We start from the raw sequence: 22,471 nt of genomic DNA, 5'->3' as shown, positions 1-22,471 counted from the left end.
CCGTACCACACAGTTTGAAAAACATTGATAGCATACGGCATATTCGCATATATTTAATATACTGTATTTAACATTTTATATACATTTATTAACCGAAGACAGATGGACAGGCGCTCCGCAGCTGCGATAGAGCGCCTGTAGTTAGTGTCCTGAAGGGTGATCCTCGCTCCGATGCGGGACAACAGGTCATCAAACTGGGCGCGAGACAAGCGGAAGTACCGCTGAAAGCGGCCGTCATCCAGGCGCAGCTCCTGGAGCAAATGATGAAATTCGCCGAACTGGGAACGCCTCCGGAGGGTCTGGTGGACCCAAGTACGGCGACGACGACCCATACGCCGCTGTTCTGCTCTCCAGAGCAAATACAGAGCGGTGACTCTCTCCACGAATGCTCAATCAACATCAGCCATCTTGTAAAAAGATGGCCGTCAACGGGTTTTGCCTCCGGAGTTTCATCGGATTTCGCCTCCAATTTCGCTCTTGACGCACGAATGGATTCAAAGTGGTCAAGCGTATAACTAGACGCGGTAGACGCGAATTTGACGCGCTATTTGCGTCCGGTGTGAACGCAGCATTAAACACCATTTAAAAAAAAATGTGTGGATCCTGATCCTGCCTGAAAAAAAATCGTGATACATTTTTTGCCCACAAAACCAAAGTCTTGTAGATGTAGATGGTGGTTCTGTGTACACACTAGGTTAAGTTAGCCCACTCTGTTTCCCTTAATGAACTGTTATCACTACATTTGTAATTTTGTTTCTTCTATATTTCTTTTCATCTCAACTTCAGGTCTCAGTCCTTGGGGACATTGGAGGGAGGAGCCTTGATGAGTGTGTCCGTAGAACTATGGCATTTTTGATGACAAATGACCTTGCCCGTCAATTGAACCTCACAGGGCGCCATGGAAAACGCTCATTCAGGAGCCTACGTCTGTTTGATACTTTGCATGGCATATGCATTTCAACATCCTTCATGTACATTGATTAGTAAAAACACAAACGGTTTGGGGTCATTTTGTGTCAAATAAACCAGAGGTTCAATGTTGATTTTGATAATTTTGTTTTCTGGTGGTAAAAAAGATTACTTAAAGGGAACCCGGAAGATTTGTATGGCTTTTTAGATTACATCTGCGAATGTAAATTAGATATACAAAAACACTTTAGGGGCCCTATCTTGCACCCAGCGCAACTGACTTTGTACACCGACTCCTGTATCATTCCTATTTTGCTTTTCCCTCCACAGACGCATGTTGGTAAATTAGGGAATGAACTTGCGCTCCCGGGGGTGGTTCAGCGAAAACAGGGAGGCGTGTTCCGGTGCAAACGTTCCCTGATGCTATTTTGCAGTTTCAGAAAACAATTCGTGTTATTCAGATGCTATTTTAAGGGTGCATGCTTGGCCATAATGTAGTGTGTGCACAATGCACATATACTTAGCTTCTCTCATCTACACAGATGCAGCAGTTTCTATTTTTGCAAATCATACATTATTACAAGATAAAATATTAAAACACGAGGGAAATCATTGTTGTGTCCCTGACGATGTGAAAAAATAGGTGTTAATCTAGTTTACACATTTACCCAAATTATTATACGCCTGTTTAACCGAAGCTTATTTGGGTGGGTTTCTCCATCCCCATACAATGTCACTTCTCTGTGTTTTACAGCCCTGACGAGAACGTCGGTCTCCTCGGCTGTGAACCGCTCCTGGCGTGCGCCTGGCATATCCGCCGTTATAATAGCAATCATGGAACAAGTGCTCCTGCTCTTAAAAGATTTGGGTTTGGGGAACACTGCTTTAAATGGAATGTGAGATGTCACTCTGATTGGTTTATTTCACGTTACGCCCAAACCACAGCTATGAGTAATGTAGCTACTTCAGACCAACCCCTTTTAGATTTGCGCCAGGCACAAGAGTAATTTATTCCGCCAGTATAATAGCAACAGCGCCCGAGATCCGCCCACAAAGTTACTTGCGTTTCACGCTTGATACATGCGTTTCAGATCGTTAAAATAGGGCCCTAGACTTCAGGTTTATTTTTATAAAAAAAGTTTTTTGATGTTTGAATGCACAATATAAAACACATGTTTATGTAAATCAATAAAAACTGAGTTTTATCTATCTTGAACTTTTCATATATTAGCTGTATTGCTCTCAATATAGTGGTGTATAGCTGCAGTAGCAACAGAACACTATCTTGAGAACTGTCAGCAAGAAAGAGGTGGAGACAGCCCTCGGTAAATGGTTCACAAATGCTAGGGATAGAGATGGCAACCGTGCCTTGAGAGCCCAGCCAAACCTTGTGCGGAGAGCAGCACAGTCAGAGGTGTAAGTTACATAATTTATAACAAATAAAGGGAAAGCTAAATTGTTTGTTTTCCATTCAATTAATAGTAATTTTTAACATCTGTTAAGTTAACTAATCAGAATCAAATATTCAACAGCACTGATTTCTAGGGGTCAAACTGCAAAGGAAGACCCTTATTGTATTTGTTAGGGTCCAATCATTGAGGGTGCATAGGCACCTATTAATTTTGGTAATGATCTTATTGTTATTACAACCCAGTCTCACGGCAGTTCGTGACATAGTCACGAAATTTAATCTATTGATTCGTGTTCATGGACACGAGTTTCCCCATTTTTTCGTGTCACTCAGCACGACTTTCAATCTAATGTATTTCAATGGGACGTATTTTTCGTGCCTGCACCACGTTTTTCTTTCGAGAGCACAGTATTGTTTTTTTCTCAATTGTTATTCATTTTGCAAACTTAAGAGCTACATTACTCAACATTTAATCAATAGATTTTAATCCTCGTTTTTATTGCTTTATATTCGGTAGGCTACTCAACATTAATCTATTTATTCGTGTCCAAAGGGCACAAATATCCTTCTTTTTTTCGTGCCACTCAGCACGACTTTCAATGTATTTCAATGGGACGTATTTTTCGTGCCTTCACCATGTCTTTCTTCCGAGAGCACACTATTGTTTTTTCACAATTGTTATTCATTTTGTAAACTTTAAGGGCTACATTACTCAACATTTAATCAGGTGATTTTAATCCTCGTTTTTATTGCTTTATATTCGGTAGGTTACTCAACATGAATCTATTGATTCGTGTCTATGGGCACGAATTTTCTTCTTCTTTTTTCGTGTCACTCAGCACGACTTTCAATCTAATGTATTTCAATAGGGCGTATGCACCACGTCTTTCTTTCGAGAGCACACTATTGTTTTATCCTCAAATGTTAGGCTATTCCTTTTGCAAACTTTACATTACTCAACATTTAATCAGGAGATTGTAATCCTTGTTGTATTGCTATATATTCGGTTGGCTACTCAACACGAATTGATTCGTGTCCTTCAGCACGAATTTCCTTCTTTTTTTCGTGCTACACAACACGAATTTCAATCTAATGTATTTCAATGGGGCGTATGCACCACGTCTTTCTTTCGAGAGCACTATTGTTTTTTCCTCAAATGTTAGGCTATTCCTTTTGCAAACTTTAAGGGCTACATTAGCTATTCAACATTTAATCAGGTGATTTTAATCCTCGTTTGTATTGCTTTATATTCGGTAGGTTACTCAACATGAATCTATTGATTCGTGTCTATGGGCACGAATTTTCTTCTTTTTTCGTGTCACTCAGCACGACTTTCAATCTAATGTATTTCAATGGGGCGTATGCACCACGTCTTTCTTTCGAGAGCACACTATTGTTTTATCCTCAAATGTTAGGCTATTCCTTTTGCAAACTTCAAGGGGTACATTATTCAACATTTAATCAGGAGATTTTAATCCTCGTTTTTATTGCTTTATATTCGGTTGGCTACTCAACACGAATTGATTCGTGTCCTTCAGCACGAATTTCCTTCTTTTTTTCGTGCCACACAACACGAATTTCAATCTAATGTATTTCAAAGCCGTCTTTAATTTTGGGCTACATTAAAATTACATAATTACAGGCCTGCATATTCTATATGCTTAAAACATGCCTTATTTTATTGTGGGATATTTTATAATTGTCGATGGTATTTCAATTTGCAATGGCTTATAGTGAGCCTACTTTGCTTTTTTTTTGCGCCAAAAAAATTAAAAAACAGAATAGCCTACTTTTATAGAACTTTCATCTCAATACTGATTATGAAGTTGTAATAAATTAATTATATAGCCTACTGCAGAAATGTTTATTGCTTTATATGGACATATCCTTTGGCAAAGAGATGGATGCATTCTGGGAAGTGATATGTGTTTAAATGTAATGGCTACATACTCGTGTTCCTTCACTTGGACATTTACGCTGACCCCTTTAAAATTTTGAGCACGGATATAAAATATTAAGACTGTACTTTTTAATTATTTCGACATTTTGGCGCAATTTTGTGCAATACGTCACTGTGTGCGACCATCGCAGAAACCATTGCCCAGCGCGATTCCACCACGGTAAGTCGCTTACAATAGTCTAATAAGCAAAATGAATTCATGAGCATTTACACGTCCAAAATTAATAAAATTACGTGTTTATAAAAAAACATTTTCTAGGCCTAGATATAGGTTCTAGATGTGTGTGTATATATATATATATATATATATATATATATAATGAGTATTTACATAAAAAAAACATGTGATATATATAAGTATATATATATATGCATATACACACACACACATATATATATATACACATCACATGCTTTTTTTCACTGTAATGTGTCAGTAATAACAATATTATCACTTGGTCTAACGTTATACTGCACATATGAACACACACTGAACCCTAGACACATGTTATGCGCCATTAAAAAAGTAGCACAGGAAATAGGAACAACGTGAATCTGTATTTATTTATCCTAAGCATTTATTAGAAAATGGGAATCACTCACTATATTAGGGTACACTTTTTAAATCTTATATCAACATAACACTACATAATTAACATTTTCTGTTGTTCTCCCTGCAGATCCTGTCAAACATATCACCTGTCGAACCTATCCGAACCTGATTTTCAAAACCCAAAGGCACTTTTAAGAGCCAACCTCTATCTCTTCATTATTTTCTATATCTTACATCCTCTCTGTTCTCTCACTATCTATATTTCTGTCCATCTCTTCAATCTTTATCTATCTCACAGTCTTTATCTATTGCTCTTTCTTTCCTCCCTGTCTGTCTTTGTCTACTTGTCTGTCTCACCCATCTTTGTCAGTCTGTCTGTCTGTATCTGATTGTCTGTCTGTCTGTATCTGACTGTCTGTCTGTCTGTATCTGACTGTCTGTCTGTCTGTATCTGACTGTCTGTCTGTCTGTATCTGACTGTCTGTCTGTATCTGACTGCATTGCAATGGCCACCAAGCATAAACTTGATTCAAAGGATCCACACTACCAAGAGGGGAGACGCATGGCTCTGGAGCTGAAACATGAACACATTCTAGCTGAAGCCAAGGTTAGAGTTTTTGTACACCTCAATCATTTTATAACAAACATAACAAATTAAAGTAAAACGTGATGAGGAATATGTAAGAATGATGAGTGCAGAAGATTTAATACAGGTATATTGCATGATGCATCCTGCCATGCTCTGTGACATGTGTTAATAAGGGAATATAATAATACTAATAATAATAGTATATGCAGTTCCATCCCTCTGAGTTACAGAGACTTGAGAATCTATTCCAAGGCTCATTTAAGCTGTTCAACACCTTACTAACACCCTATGTTGTGTTTTCCTTTCACAAGTTACCTGCCTTTTGGTTACCGTACTTTTATCAACATCAGTCTTACAAGAAATATTAACTCCAATACACAGAGAGCAGCTGATGAGAGGAAACGTGTACGAGACCCTCCACACACCTCTAAAAGGGACTCTGTAGGACGTGGTAAGCCGAGGGGGAGGCGAGGAGGGCGACTCCAAGCCTCCGCTACAGGTTATATCTGAATTATTTGACATTTGTAGGAATTTACTATGACAATGTTGGACCAACTCAAAATAGAACAATGTAATTGTTTATTGAGAGTTTAAAATATTCAAATATCTAAAAAGACATTAAAAAGTAGATAAACCTTTCAGTGACACTATTGTAGAAGACACTACCAAGTACTTAACAAAAATATGTCTGATTTCATAAATTGTTTAGTATATAGTTTGAAAAGAAGAACAAGAATAGAGTGTGATAGCCTAACTTGTTCTTATTCTTCTATGTTTTGTTTTACAGCCACATACCCCACGGTTGAGTGCTCCCTGTCATCCAGTGTGGAGGTTCCACTTACTGCAACCTCAACAAGACTACATCCTCAAGAGGAATTTGGTAATTCACAGTGATGAATTTATGAATGTACAGTATAAAAAAAGTGTTCATTCTGATACTGATCAGTTGACTTTTAATTGTTCCTTATCTATAGTGAATGATCCCTTACAGCTTTATTTTTGGATTTTCTTTACAGAAAAAAATATGGAGAGGCTCTCTGATATTTTGGCGTCATGTCCTTCTGCTGCTCAGCCTCAAAGTAGCTCTGCATCATCATGGTCTTTTCGGCAGCAGAAAGCCTCAGAGCGCTGGAAAGAAGCAAGGCCATACCACCTAAAATGCCTTATTTCAAAAGAGGCTGTTGGTCATCCCCTGTGTTGCCTTTGCAACGAGCCTGCTGTTATTAGGTTGGTTTTCATTAATACCAAACTTAAATTACCCAGGGTAGGTTTGCTGAGTGCCCTGCTTTATAGGCTAAGATACATGTCTTTTGGGATGGGAGAAGACTTAGATACCCAGATGAAAAACACATTAATGAGAAAAGTAAATCTAGGACCTTCTTGCTGTGAGGTGACAGTGCTAAACACTGAGCCACTATGCAATCCTTTACAATTAAATCAAACCTGGAATAGCTTAAATAGAGTATACAGTACTTTATATGAGTTATTCACCTGAAATAATGTATTATATTATAATATTGTTTTCTTTTCTCCCTAGGTGCAGAGAGTGTCTTCCTGAGGAGTGGTTCTGTGGGGACTGTGATGTATTGCATCACAAAAAACAGCCACTCCACAACAGGGAATGCGTGATTCGTGGTTTTTTTGAAGCCATTCCTCCAACCACATGCATCATTAAAGGGGAAGATGGATATTGCACCCATGAGCAAGGTACGTTCTCAAGAAAGCTTTAATTTTGCTGTTCAATGTATGTCTGCAGACAGTTACAGATCATCTAAATTATTTGTTTTCCTTATTTTTGCCAGCTTGCATTTTGCCAACTGTGAAGGTGCCAGACTGCTCCTGTGGAGGCACAAATTTCACTGTGTTACCAGGCAAACCAGTGATTTTAATTACCATCAATGGTATAAAAAATATATATATATATAATTTGATGTTTTTCACACTAGTGTGCTGTGGCATTGTGCTTACAATTGCAGAAGTGTCAGAACATATGGAATAGCACATGGTATTGTTATTAACTGAAACAAAGACAGATGTTTTTTTGTTTTGTTTTTGTCCTCCACAAATAAAAAAATTAGCATCTTTCCAGCATGATGTCCAATCAACACAGCAGTGTGGAATTTAGTGAATTAGAAAATATAAATGTGGGATTATAGGAACTTGTGCAATGTCTCTGTCATGTATTTGTCTCGTGTTTTGTGTGCAAACACATGGCCAGTTGTTTTGGGCTATGTGTTTGCATTGTCTTGTGTTTTACCTCGTTTCCTTGTTAATGTTGTATCAGTGTCACCTGTGATTGTGATCATGTGTCCTTACCACGCCCCTTGTTCCCTCATTAGTATTGATGTTCATCGGTGTCACCTGTGTCTTTGTGATTATGTGTTCTATGTAAGCTCCCGATTTTTGTTCCTCAGTGCTGTTTTGTCTTGTTAATATTCGATCCTGTGAGTATTGTGATCTGTTTGTGAAGGTTCCAGGTCTGTTTTATTGTCAAGTCTAGTTATTGTTTCAGTTACTGTTTGTTTGCCCCATCGTGGGCTTTTGTTTTCTGGTTGTAAATAAACCGTGTTTTATAAAGTTACTGTCTGCGCTTGGGTTCTATTTAACGTAACGTGACAGTCTCTCAACCATTCACAATGTGCATAATGAACTAAGTGTTGTAAAGTTAAGTATGTGGTAAGTGTGTATTTTATATATATTTATATTAATTTGTTTTTTTGTTCCAAGGGCGTTTTGACTTGCATCAGCCACTGTATGAATGTCAAACATGCCAGCAGCAGTGGACCCCTGACTTTAAAGACCTCCTAAGAAGTGGATATTGGCCAGCCTCCGTCACCAATTCCACACTTTATACACTGGACCTCCTGAGCTCCCTTCAGGAACTCAAGATCATATCTCCGGGATTCTCCAGACAAGCCTTTGCAAAGCTGCTGGAACATCGCACTAAGTGTGGAGGAAGAGTAAGTGTAAATGTAATTACCATTTTATAAAAAAAAATTAATAAGCAGACAATATCAAAATACTATTTCATTCTATATATTTTCCAGTCTGGACCTATCAACGGTGATGCACTGCAGCGCAGCTTCTTAGAGCTTTCATATGCATCATATGAGGAAGACCAGCTCTGCTGTAGTGCTCCTTTCACCTGCCCAGCCTGCACGCCGGAAATGTTGGCTGTTTCAGCAGATGGAAATAGAAAGCTATATCGCTTTCGCCGAAACGGAAGGTGATCTTTCTTCTAGTCTTTTTATTGATTTATTTTCTTACTTCATATATTTCATGAATGGATTTTCTATTTTTCTTTCTTCCTCAGCTCTGATGATCCTGGCTTTTTTGAGGGGCTCTTTGTGGCTGAAGACAGTACGGTGTCTAGTTTTGTCGACACCATACAGAAAGCAGTGAAAAATGCAAGTTGACAAAATAGTTGTTACAATAATAAACGTAACCCCCACTTCAATTACTCCTGCCTACCAATTACAAAATCAAATTAAGAAAATAAATGCCATATATTGATTGACAATATTGCTTTTATTTGATTTGTCATGTTTGTTTTGTGTGTCATAGACACAGGGAAGAGGCACATGTGGGGACTCCCAGTGGACAGCAGCGAGGGAGACTTCAAGGAGGGCTTCAAAATTGGATGAAGAGGGGATGGAGGTTGCTGTGTGCCGCCATGGGTTCCTTCTGAAAGCCCTTAATATGTACAGGGGGGAGATATTTGCCTACCCTCTGTACCTTCAGAAGGAGCTCATGCCAGCCAAGGCACAATTCTTCGCAATGGACGTGGCATGCAAATACTGGCCATACCTGGAGAAAGTTGCTAGTGTCCTTCCTGCTCTTCAGGAACTGACCACTATGAAACCCTTTCTCAGTGTAATGCATGCTCGAGCCCATGCTACTAAGTGTGAGGTGTGTATAATATTTTGGCATCATATGTACATTTGTAATATTTACAAGCACATTAATAATATGAAATAAGTTAAGCTACACTATATTAACTTGTCTTTTTGCATAACCATTTCTTGCATGGAATGTAATGCCCTTTGATGCAAATTGTGGTTTGTGATATTGGGCTATATAAATAAAATTAAATTGAATGTCTTCCACCCTTTACTAAAAGATTAATTGGAGTGGCAGGAACCAGGAAGGAGCAGGGACAACCGCTGGTGAGGAGGTGGAGCAAGTGAACAGCTACCTCTCACGTTGTGCCCTGACAACCAAATACATGTCCAAAGCAGGTGATCGGAGTTTGCAATATTCATGTATACTTTTTTTTTAGATTGATCATCATAACCTCATTATTTGCTTTCAACAGCACGGGTGGACATGCTTACATTGCATGCAATGGGGTGGAACGAGAAATAAAATCTCTCTTTACATCAGGCACTTTCCACAAGATATGTGAAGGTAAGTCTCATATTAATTGTTGTGTGTCCTTTTGTGTTTACTTGGCCTGTTGTTAATCATACAAAGTTTTAATCCTGATTATTGTGTAACACTGTTCATCAGACTTGTCAGAGACTCCAGGATGAGACTGCAAGGCTAGCTGACCTAAAAACGGAGCTAGATTGCACAGATGAAGTGGTGTCACAGTGGCTATCTGATGTAAAGGAATGGGCAACTGGTGGTAAGCATGACCAGATAAAAGAAACAACCATCCCTTTCTACAATCTAAAGTTTGATATTAAAGAGCAGCAAAAAATAGTAGGTGGATCATCATCTAATGTGATGCCACATTTATGTCAGGTTTATTACTATATTCCAGTTCCCTGCAGGAAGTGCACATACAAAGTTTAAATAAGTTGGATTAAAAGGTTTTACATAAAATTCAAACAGAGAAACGGTTCTGTGTTTTAACAGTAAATTTGCTTTCACTATTTCTTCTACAGAGACACCTGATACATCTCGTGCCAGTCAATGCACAACACTCAGAGGAATGCAGCAATCAATTGAGGGGCTCTACCTTAGTGTGAGGCACCGGAAGCGAACCCTCTACCGTCAGAATGGTATAACTATATAATATAATAGGTTGATAAATTCAGGCTACTGTATGCATCCTACTCCACCAACATGGAATTAGCAAATAATGTAGTAGCACAGTTCAGCTCAATCATTGAATTCTGTTCTTTAAATGACCAGTCTGTAGGATTTAGTGGTATCTATCGGTGAGGTTTGACGATTGCATCCACCTCCCCTCACCTCTATCTTTCCAAGCTACGGTAGCCGACGAGAAAATGTGCGGTACTATCTAAACCCAGTGTTTGTTTGTCCGTTGTGGGCTACTGTAGGAACGTGGAGGTGCAACATAGCGGCCTCTGTGGAAGGGGAACGTATTTAGATACAAAACTGCCCATTCTAAATTAATTAATGCACTATTTTCAGGCAATCATGAAAAGTGTGTTAGTTACTCCTGCAAATAGATTCCCCCCAAAATGTTAGACGCTGAACAATTTGTTTCCCATGTCAGTCTACATTATAATTTTCACATACTTCAATAACTGGAGCTTTGCTTTTCAATTTTTTGGTGCTATCATTTTTTTCTTGTTGAAGAGTTCTGTCAAAAACCTCTGCCCCTGTACTTGTCTTTCTAGACAGCAGCAAGTTTCGCCATCGCCTTCGAAGGAAGCTGGCAGAAGACAAAAAACTCCTTCTTCAGGAGATACAGAAATACAATGATCTTGTACTAGAATCGGCAACAACCATTGACGTAGCTGTGGTGGAGCATTCCCTAACTGGAGAGAGTACTGCGTCTCAAATATGGCCGTGGGAGGTTCATGGCAGTGGTATGTTTGTTTTTAGATGCTTCACAGGAATTTATTTACAGTTCTGCTTTATAGAGTATACTGAACTAAGGCATGCATGTTACATATTGAGTGTTGTAATATTAATCTAGTTTAATGGTGTATTTTCAGTTTTCTTATGTATCAATTTGATAAAGTCAATGTTTGTAGTGATTATGCAAGATTGTCTCATGTATACATATAACTGTTATTGATTCTTAGCAAACATTTCAATCAAGAAACGAGTGCACGACCAAGTGATGTTAACAAGGCGACTGCATGAGGAAACAAGAGTTTTGGTGTTGGAGATGGCACAACACTGCACATGGTTGCAGAGCCTGGCAATGGTTCTCAAGAACAAGTTGGCTGAGGATGGTAAGTTTAATTAAAACCCTGTCCATCTAATGTGTTTAAAAAAACACAAAAAAACACATCAGTCACAGAACTTGGATGGAGTAGAACGGTTATGGCTCTCTTTGCCGTGGTCCTTTGGGATATACATAAAATGGGGATTAAAGTTGTTACTGTAGCTATGGTAACAAGTCAGTAAGGCTATAAAGATTCACATTTGCTTGAAAGATGTGCAGATTTGTTGTACTATGTCTGTTACTGGAAAGCGGAAATGAACAAAAGAATTTGAACATTGGAATTTGTGTCCTGATGTGCTACATGGGGTTAGCATAACATCAAGATTAATCTTATTATCTCCTCCAGTCAACATAGAAAACCTTGCTGGTCAGCAAGTAACACAATGTGTTACTTCAGCACAACTGTAGTGAAGAAAACTGTTAACTTAAAACAGCTATCAGACAAGTATACTGTATGCTACTTTGGGCCTCCCTCCATAAAGTCACCTCAGTGAGCCGTCATGTTGCCTTAAGTTGTTTTATACAGAAGCTAGCCTGGTCCCATGTCAGCGATACACATAAAAATGCCAATCATTCTGCTATGTAGATTTGAATTGGTACATCTTTTTACTCCATTTAAGTTATTTGGCCTTATGAAACCATCTTAAAGGTTGTATCAGTGATTTCAGGCCCAAACATAAATGATCACATTCATCTAATCTTTCCTAACGATCCGCTAGCTGCCCGCCCCATAAGCAAGCCGTCAAAAAAAAAACGCGTCTCTGTAGGCAGCCTAGGCTCTGAGATCTGCACACAAAAACGATTGCGCTTACCACCACTCAAAACCAAAGTAAATAGTGTTCCAACCAATCACGGCGGGTGTTGTGAGGTTTTGCGCTCGTGCACGGCTGCCTATGACGGCTGCACGCAAAACCTCACCACACCCGCCCCTGTTGGTGATTGGTTGGAACACCATTTATTTTGGTTTTGAGTGGTGGTGTTTGTGTGCAGATCTCAGAGCCTAGGCTGCCTACAGAGACACGTTTTTTTTGACGGCTTGCTTATGGGGCGGGCAGCTAGCGGATTGTTAGGAAAGATTCGATGAATGTGATCATTTATGTTTGGGCCTGAAATCGCTGATACAACCTTTTAATATAGTTTGTCTTTAATGTAATCTCGTTTGTATTTTGAGACGTAGACCAGGGAAATGAGGGACTTTGCTGTCTCTTAAGAAGAAGACTGTCAGAGGTGTCAGAAAGGTTCCAAGTCGTCCTCCAACAGTACAAGACTGCCTTAGGTCCTGAGGCCTCTGTCCTTCTACATGTTGAAGAGGAAGATCAAAGTGGCCTCAGTAGTCCAGACACCAGTGAGGATGAAGAGGAAAACACAATTTAGGTTATTTATTATGTTTGTTTGTTTTTTGGAATAACCCCCTGTTACTGTTATTCTTAATTTATTTGTGTATTTTATTAATGCTTTACACACCTTACTTATTCTAAAACAGCTGAAATTCACCCTCTTATCTAGGGATGGGAATCGAGAACCGGTTCTTCAGAACCGGTGCCTAGTGAATCGATTCCTTGGAACCGTTAGCATGCCTGCTTAACGATTCCGCTTATCGGTTCCGCTCGTTGCAAATGTGTCATGACGTCACACACGCGCTGCGTTGTTTTGGTTCAGAACGCAGAAAACATGGCATCGAGGCAGAAGCGCTCTAAAGTTTGGTTATATTTCATGCGAAAAGACGACAATATGGCGCCGTCTAGGGCTTAAATCAAACTTCATTCACGCACACATTTATGAAACACTTGCATACACTACGTAGTCAAACATACACTGCTGAATGCGCAAACAAATACATATGAAATGCACAACGACACACCTAAAGTCGCACACGCACATACTGTACAAGCAAACTCTACACACACGAGATGTGCGGAACTCCAGGCACATACTCGTATGAGACGCGCGCGCACACACACACTCTCCACGCACATACTCGTATGAGACGCGCGCACACACACAAACTCTCCACGCACATACTCATATGAGACGCGCGCGCACACAAACTCTCCACGCGCATACTCGTATGAGACGCGAGCACACACAAACTCTCCACGCACATACTCATATGAGGCGCGCGCGCACACACAAACTCTCCACGCACATACTCATATGAGGCGCGCGCGCACACACAAACTCGCGCACATGAAAGGATGACGGCGCCTCATAACAATACGGTCACTTGCAACACGTGTAAAATTTCCATTTCGTCAAAAGGGGGAACTACATCCAATAGGCTATGCAGAAACATTTGGCCACACAGCAACAGTGTAACATACACTGATGATGAATGAGCGCTGCTTTTAAATGAACACTTTTTTTAAACAAAAATTGGCAGAATTTCATTTTCTTAATGGCATAAACGGACTTTAGTCCCATGAAACTTAAACTGGAATGTCTCTGTTTCTGTCACTGCGACTTCCCGAACAGGCGAACACGCACACGCACGCACACATCACTTTTGAAGTAAAATTGAAAATTGATGATGCAGTGCATCGAGATATCGAATTGAACTGAATCGATGACATGATAATCGTAATGAACCGAACCGTGAGACCAGTGTAGGTTCACACCCTAATACTCTGTGCTTTGTCTTCTGATCAGATATTAAAGCGAGTTAATACAAACAAACAATTTGTACTTATTCCCTCACCCAATGAGAATCGATAAGGAATCGAATCGATAAGCAATATCGATAATGGAATCGTTAAATTCTTATCAATTCCCATCCCTACTCTTATCCTAATTCTTGCTTTTTTGTTTTTCTGTGTTTCCCCAGATGGAAGCTGCACGAAGGACTATGTTGAAGGAAATGGACTTGCCCTATATCCGTGTATTATTATTATGCTGATTGATTAACCACATCAAAATCTTTTTGGAAATTCAAACTGTGTCTTTTAGATTTTCCAAGTAATTTAGTAAGCACATTGCACAGTTCGTTGAAAATGCACAAACCTCTCAGTATAAGTGCACTAATCTTGTTAAATGTTAACTTTGCATGTATGATATTACCAGATGTAATTACTGGGCTCATATGATATTAGGGTAGTGTATACTCTTTTAAGAGAGACTCCCCTTAATTGTGGTGACCCTGTAACCTTTCCTTTTGCACCAAGGTTAGGCCAAACTTTTGACTTGCATACAACAAATGTTATGAACCGATTTCTGTAATTTGCTGAGCAATGAATCATGTTATGTTGACCTTATGACATTCCCTGTAGCAAAATCATTAGACCAGAATGTAAAATTGAATAGTCTAATTGGGCAGATTGCCATGAAATCTTGTAAGCACATGATGACCTCATGACAATTCCTCTATCATCACATTTAGGACTTAATGTGAAAACTCATTCTTGATTGCATATCTCAATATTCACTTATTCTGCGGTGCAGCAGCAGTGTCTGTGTCAGTCTATGTCATTTTGTTTTTCCCCAGAGGAGGCTGCCTATGGATCACTACTTGATTGAGTGTATATACCTGTTGTGTAACTTTGTTACTGCAAAGATGCATTATAGTATGTAACAGAAAAATACACCGTTTTTATTTTATGATTATACTTTATATTGTATATTATTACAGATGACTTAATTCTTTGTTCTGCTGGAGGTTTTTGCAAGTGAATTTAACCTCAGTCCAATGTTTTTAAATGCAGCCTTATGGCTTTGACAAATATGCATTTGGTGTATTTTCACTGGTATTGTTGAGAAAGACGAGAAATAAAGTATTTCCAAAGATTAATATTTTGTTTTTAATTTTTCATACTTTATTGAAAAACAATATTTTATATTTTTATAGTTGATAAAAAAAACATCACACTGTGGAATCTTGTTTACAGATAAACTGTTTAACAGTTTAAACTCTGTTTAACATCAAACTGCATTATTCATTAATTACTTTAATGCATGTCTTTTTACTTATTTTCAAACAATCAACCTTGTTTGTAATTAAACAAGATCTATCATAATAAGTAATGTGTATCTGTTACAGTTTTTCTCTAATGCTGAAACACTATAACTATGGATTTGAACTCAAATTTCAAAAACGCAACACCGTTTATCAAAAAGCATACCCTTTTCCTCAAACTATAAACACTACTCCCCAGTTTTGACACATGAGTCAGATTTGTTAAACTTTCACTGCAAAACTTTACACACATATCCATTTATCATTGCCTACACAATGTTGTAATTTAGAAAGCACTACACAAAGAGTCAAAACTGATCACACAGCAATCAGAACCTTCAACAGATCGATGAAACTGACAAGATGAGAGGGGGAGGGCAAAGAGACAGCAGTCTCAGATGAGATTTGTGCCAGCTCCCTAGTTGGGGTCATCCCTCTGTTCCCACAGCTCTAAGTTACCATGGCCCTATGTTCCCTCTGCCCTATGTTCCCACATTTCTGAGAATTTTCTTTTACTGAAAATTTTGAAAATTAGGTTCTATGTTCCCACAGCCCTATGTTCTCTCTATATTTGTCTAATTTCAAAGATTTTTCTAAAAATGAAACTCTAAGTCAAGTCATTTTCTTACCACATTTAACCATCCCCTGTCCCCCAAGCAGTTACTGTAAGCAAGAAGCGCCAAGTCACCAAAAGGTCGGGAGAAATCTGTCAGGAACTCTGTGATCCCACATTTCTAGAACATTTTCAAAATTGAGTATTGTGTTCATAAATTTCCCTATAATTTCAACAGCTAGTCTATACTACTACAGCTAGTCTACACTACAGCTATTCTACACTGCTACAGCTAGTTAGGGTTAGGTTTAGGGTTACCCTAACCCTCTGTAGGAACAAAGAGCTGTGGGAACTTAGGGCTCTGGGAACATAGGGCTGTGGGAACATAGGCACGCTCCCCCCTGTAGAGACGTGCCATTGAACTTGTTACTAAGCGTACAAATCAGCGTCCATACTTGAAGTTCTTCCAGTTTCCAGAGTAGGGTTAGTTTTAGGGTTATAAAATTGTAGCTTTACTATATATATCAACAATCACCTACAGTTAAAATATACATTATACTATATTTAAATGATCAAGATGAAAAAAAATCGCTATCAGGTCATTGAGTATATTCGACTGTTATTGTAGTTGTAGAACAATCAGGGCCGTCTTCAATGTACACTATTTACAGTTTTTTTCCAACTGCTTGCACACATTTTCAAAACTATGTCACCTTTTTTCAAAACTTTCCCAAAACTGCACACACAAAATTGTGTAGCCTAGTGTTTTGAAAAAAGTGTTTTATGCAATTGAAAACTGAGTCAAAGGCTGAGAAATAGTTTATTGTTTTTGGAGATGTGGTGTGCAGTTTTGCACTTTGAGTGAAAGGTTTCAAAAAATCGTGTGACAAAAAAGATTTTGTGTGTAAGCAGTTGGGAAAAAAACTGTATAAACTACAATTCCCACGAGAGACGCGCCATTGAACTTACAAAATGTACAAATCAGTCACCATACTTGTAGTTCTTCTGGTTTCCCGACCAGGAATAATGTTATAAAAATGTGTCTTTACTATTCTATATTATGAAGCATACATTATACAGCCGAAACATACATTATGCTATATTTATATATGATTAGGATGAAAAAAAAAATCGCCAAGACTTCAAATCTGTGGTTTTAGCTGGTACAGTAGACATGAATTCAAGATTGTCGACGGGAGTTATGCTACCCCAAAGAGCGACTTATTATGTTTATTTATTTAATTATGGCCTGCAAATGTTTGTTTTACCAACTGATGAATGTAATAAACTGCCACTTATAAATATGTCAGCATTAGATGCAATAAGTATACAAACAATATAATATTAAAGAATTCCAAAATGTGTGAAATGCTACTCTCCAGATCAAGACCTTCTCAATAAATCAATATTTGGCTTTTTAACTAGTGACAAAAACTGTTTAGAAGATAAAATCATTTATTTTATTTGGATGAATTGGTCTGTTTATCAGATTTACCAATTGCTATAATTTGTTTGTCAAGAACAATAGATAAAATTGAATTGCAAGTAAAAACTTGGGGCCACTGTTTCAAATATGTGAGTGGCTCCTCCCCTAACAAATGTAACCTCACTCCAATTTTTTTATAAAACTTGAGAGCCCTGATTAAATTATATATGCTAACCTAAATTTTAATTAAAAAAGAATCCACTTGTAAAGTTAAACAAATTTCACATATAAATATGCTTAATGTAGTCTGTTTATTTTGTCTCAACCACTTCATCCTCATATTGTTTTGAATTAAATGTATGTATGGAAAAGTAAAACAAAAATGATCATCTTTTGCAAGTGTTATTGTAGTGTATTTGTGTTCTTTCACAAAAATATAAGTGGAAATATGCCAAATGCTTATTTATTGCTTAATTACTCACTAGAGGCTTAAAGAATGATCAAATAAATTTATTGACAAGGTGCATAACAAATTAAAACTATATAGTCTTTGGCAATTGGACCACATCAAGACATCATTCTTTTAAGAGAAATGCATGATATGAAAGGAGCCGACACTGGTGGTGGTGAAGGGGTGAGTAGCAATGCTGAGATCTGGATGAATGTGGAGCTCTTCTCCTGATGACCACAGTGGAGGGACCTACTGTATGACACGATTGGCTCAAGAGGGTTGAGATGAAAATACATTTGGTTTAAGACATAAAACACCCAGTCAGCTGATGAGTTTGGAGTAGAAGAGAGTGAGAGAGACAATGTAAAATATATGATATAATGTGCGAGTATAAAGAAGGACAGTCTTATTTGTTGAACTTCATATTTTAGCTTCATGTCAAACAAGCCATAAGGCTGAAATCAAATTACACGTCAACTGTAATAAAATAACAGTGCAATTTATAATCATTCATGAAATATGAAACATGCTTTTGAATAACATCTGAAAAAGAAAATTCAGTTGGATTAAGTACATTTCTAGTACATTCCCTTTTGAGATTAAACTCCAGGTCATATTCTTGGAGATGTTCCCCTTTCACTACTACAGAAAGATGAGATATGACTTCAAATGCAGCACAGAAACAATTTAATAAATAGCCTGAAACCAAAATGGAGTTCTAAATATACACTTTATTTATTTTCATTATTTTGGAGTGAATCCTTTGGCTGCCAGGACTGGGCCCACTGCTCACCACTAAAAACAGAAGGGATTTTTTTTCTGTTACTGGTTGGGGTTTCCAATAAACTTAAAACATTACCGAACATGTCTTTTATAAGTATAAGTTTCATTTTCCGTCTATGAAGGACCACCTCCTTCATGCATGCATTAATGGTGGTGGTCCTTCATAGATGGAAAATGAAACTGTTATACTTAATTGTAGCAAAAAAAAAAAAAAAAAGTTTAAGTAAATAAATAATGTATGCATTAATTCATAAAGCAGAAGAACAGAATAATACATACCATACTGGACAGGGCTCCCAGTCAACCAGCATTTCTGCTTTGCCCTAATGTAAGAAAAGACAAAAAATAAACTCCATTCTTAGCATAAGGCTATTATGTCCGATTATAGGCATTGAGTTTCATTGATTTTCAGAAGACACTCCTTCATAAACTGTAATTCAAAAAGACTGAACACATAAAAAGTATCTACCTAACAATTATGGTATGTATAATATGTATTTGCCAAAACACACAGAAGTTTCTAAATCCTATATTACACTCTGCATACTGCCTACACTCTGCAGTTCCTTTATGACTGTCTAACCTTTCTCACTCTTTCTCTTACTACACTCCTGATGGGGAAAGCCTCTAGGCGAGTGTGGTAGGAGCAATCTGTGAACATCAAAAACACATTTCAAATATTTCTTAGATAGTTAGATTAGGAACAAAATAAACACAACTATGAAGACTTAAGTAGTGACCAGACTTGCAAGGAAGACAAGTGATGTTTATCACTAATCAAAACATGTACCATGGAACCAAATTACTCTCGGTTCCAATGTGGTATGCTTGCTTGAATAACCATACTACTGCTAAGCCACAGCTCGCAACTAAGAATACTCCACTGCTGCTTCTTCTACTACTTGGCAATGCATTTTGGTCAAATTTGACTAATTAAGCCTGTTGGATTTTATAGCTTGTCAATTGTAATAATCTCAATAATACTAATCATTCTATATCTTTTATGAATAATCATGGTTACATGTGCTATGCTGGACTAGCTGGACTGGTCACAACATTTAGGTCACAACATACATTATTGTTGCCCTGTTGTTGATTTGACTGCTTGTACTGTAAATATTGTATTTATTTGTAAGTCACTTTGGATAAAAGCGTTTTCTAAATAATTCATTAAATAAATAAAATTGTGACTACCGGAAATTGTCTGTTGTAGTAGTTAAAAAAATAAGCAATTGAACTGAAGCGAATTAACAGGGGTTAAGTTGCAATGTTTAGCAAAGTATGAATCATTGCATTTACATGCACTTACTCTTTTGTGGCCTTTTCCTTTCAGGCATTTGCCTTGGTCCCCCTGTGGGATATAAGATTACAGTCCAGTCATATATCCACTCACTGTTTAATTTAGCTCCAGATTTTACATCACATGCAGGCTCATTGGAAAATAGTAATCATAGTAGGCTTATAGAATACTCCATCTAAAATGACCTGTTTCAGACAGGGTCTGCATAAAGGACCAGTTTAAGATAAATAAGGACTTTTTTAGGATCATGCAAAGCTACACTAGTGGAGTATCAGAATAAAAATATAGAACTGGAAATTAGCATAATAGGTCCCCTTTAAATTCTATTTAGGCCTAAGTAATTAATTTACTTATTAGAGAATCTGCTTGACTAATGAGTTTCATAGTTACCAAGCTATGGTAACAGTTATCAGAACCACCAATAATTACCCTAATAATAATAATAATAATAATTCATTACATTTATATAGCACTTTTCTGGGTACTCAAAGCGCTTTACATAGAAGGGGGGATCTCCTCAACCACCAACAATGTGCAGCATCCACTTGGATGATGCGACGGGAGCTATATAGAGTGCCGAAGTTATGACGTCATTTTGTAGGACAACTCGGAAGCTAGCGGCGCATGGGTTCCCTCGATCGAAAAGCTATGCATTTTCCCCATAGACTTTTGGAAAATCCCCAAAAATAAGATCTGTGTTCAACAAAGAGTTGTGACCCTTACACATTTTGCCTATCAAGATAATCTTTACAAGTTCATCCAAAATGTATACATTTTGAAGCCTAAATAAAGCCGTCAGATATTTTAAAGACACAATAAAGTTTAAAAAAACACAAGCAGGTTATAACTGGTGTGTTTTATGTCATAGATCAAAACGTGAAAATATTTAGAGGCTTTGTTAAACACAGACCTTATTTCAGGCGATTTAGCAAAAACCCATCAAAAAAACCCATAGACTTTAGGGCGAGGGAACCGGAGGTGCTAAAATGCTAACTCACTTCCACGTTTTGGCCTATAAAGTGACGTCATAACTTCGGCACTCTATTGCGCCAGAACGACCACCACACACCAGCTTACTGGTGGAGAGGAGACAGTGATGAAGCCAATCAGTGTGTATATATATATATATATGGGAATGATTAGGAGGCCATGATGGACAGAGGCCAAGGGGCAAATTTGGCCAGGATGCCGGGGTTACACCCCTACACCCCACCGCACCCTACTTTTTCGAAGGACACCCTGGGATTTTTAATAACCACAGAGTCAGGACCTCAGTTTAACGTCTCATCCGAAGGACGGACAAACATTTACATACCTGACTTTTTTTTTTTCCGATTTGCGACTGTGCCCCTGGCTGACCCTGTGAAGACAGCTGTGGGTTTGGAGAAAGAAAATAACTCATATACCAAATAAATCTTTAACTTATTATTTAAAATACTGGAAGATCACAACATCGCACAAGTGTGGCAGTACATGTATTAATAGGTGTAAAGTATATGCATTCTTATTGCGATTGAATTAAGGTTGCTCCATTAACTCCACGTGTTTCATTTTCTCGTTTAGGTCCATCCTGTTTGTGATAATCCTAATTTGTTTCAACAAGCACTGATCCTGCGCTGAGTTGTTCAGGGAACGCAAGGGGTGGGAGAATGGTTAAGTTCAGTGTTCATGGGACACTGACATTCCCAATTATTTTGAATATTCAATTTATCCTAATATCTTTAATAATAAAATTTGGCCTAGTAATTTCAGCATTTGATTAGTAGTACTTATTTTACTTTTAGATTTATAATAGACTCACAAAATTCCTTCCAACAGCCCTAGTACAGAATCAGATAGACCTATCATCTATCTAATTATGTAATATCAGATCAACTTTTCTAGCAGATTATCCATTGAAAATGAGAACCCTGTAGGTGATGATACACAGGGCAACTTTTTGAGCAATGTTGCCGTCAACGGGCAACCAGATGAGACACAGGGCCCACAACCCATCTAAATTATCCAGATAGAAATGTGTTGCCCATTTTCAATGTGAAAGTGCCCAAGGAATAATCCCTCGGCAAGATTGCCCAGCAACATTGCTCAAAAAGTTGCCCTGTGTATCATCACCTAGTGAGTTTTACTTTATCAAGCAGCAAAAAAGTTATAGCATGGTGTGTTTGAGTTCATTTCGTTGAAAAGAGCCCTAACCTGCATCAAGCTCTATGGGGGAAAAACACTGGAAGTCAAGTCAAAAGTTTCACTTTTGGCCTTTACAAATATAAACTGTAACTCTTTAAATTTGTTCTAATTACCTTGCCCCTCTGTGGATTCCGGCTGCTCCACTTGCCCCTCTGTGGATTCCGGCTGCTCCACTTGCCCCTCTGTGGATTCCGGCTGCTCCACTTGCCCCTCTGTGGATTCCGGCTGCTCCACTTGCTCCTCCGTGGATCTCGCCTT

General features: G+C 38.1%; 1 protein-coding gene and 1 long non-coding RNA gene across 2 annotated transcripts; both read left to right on the top strand.

Annotated features, from left to right (window-relative positions):
* Positions 1 to 6,967: 6,967 nt before the first annotated feature.
* Positions 6,968 to 8,316, top strand: LOC143713554 (uncharacterized). The gene is made up of 3 exons (XR_013195118.1): positions 6,968 to 7,129; positions 7,225 to 7,323; positions 8,150 to 8,316. It is a non-coding gene; the product is annotated as an uncharacterized LOC143713554 (long non-coding RNA).
* Positions 8,317 to 8,532: 216 nt separating this feature from the next.
* Positions 8,533 to 9,787, top strand: LOC143713541 (uncharacterized). Its single transcript, XM_077204865.1, has 5 exons — positions 8,533 to 8,648; positions 8,736 to 8,829; positions 8,987 to 9,331; positions 9,543 to 9,660; positions 9,738 to 9,787. The coding sequence occupies exons 1-5, from the start codon at positions 8,590 to 8,592 to the stop codon at positions 9,785 to 9,787; spliced, it is 666 nt and encodes a 221-aa protein (XP_077060980.1). The 5' UTR covers positions 8,533 to 8,589.
* Positions 9,788 to 22,471: the final 12,684 nt, after the last annotated feature.

This window comes from Siphateles boraxobius, unplaced genomic scaffold, assembly GCF_051911475.1.
Source record: "Siphateles boraxobius isolate OS27281-9 unplaced genomic scaffold, OSU_SipBor_1 52, whole genome shotgun sequence".
Taxonomy (NCBI): domain Eukaryota; kingdom Metazoa; phylum Chordata; class Actinopteri; order Cypriniformes; family Leuciscidae; genus Siphateles; species Siphateles boraxobius.
This window is presented reverse-complemented; position numbering and strand designations above follow the sequence as displayed.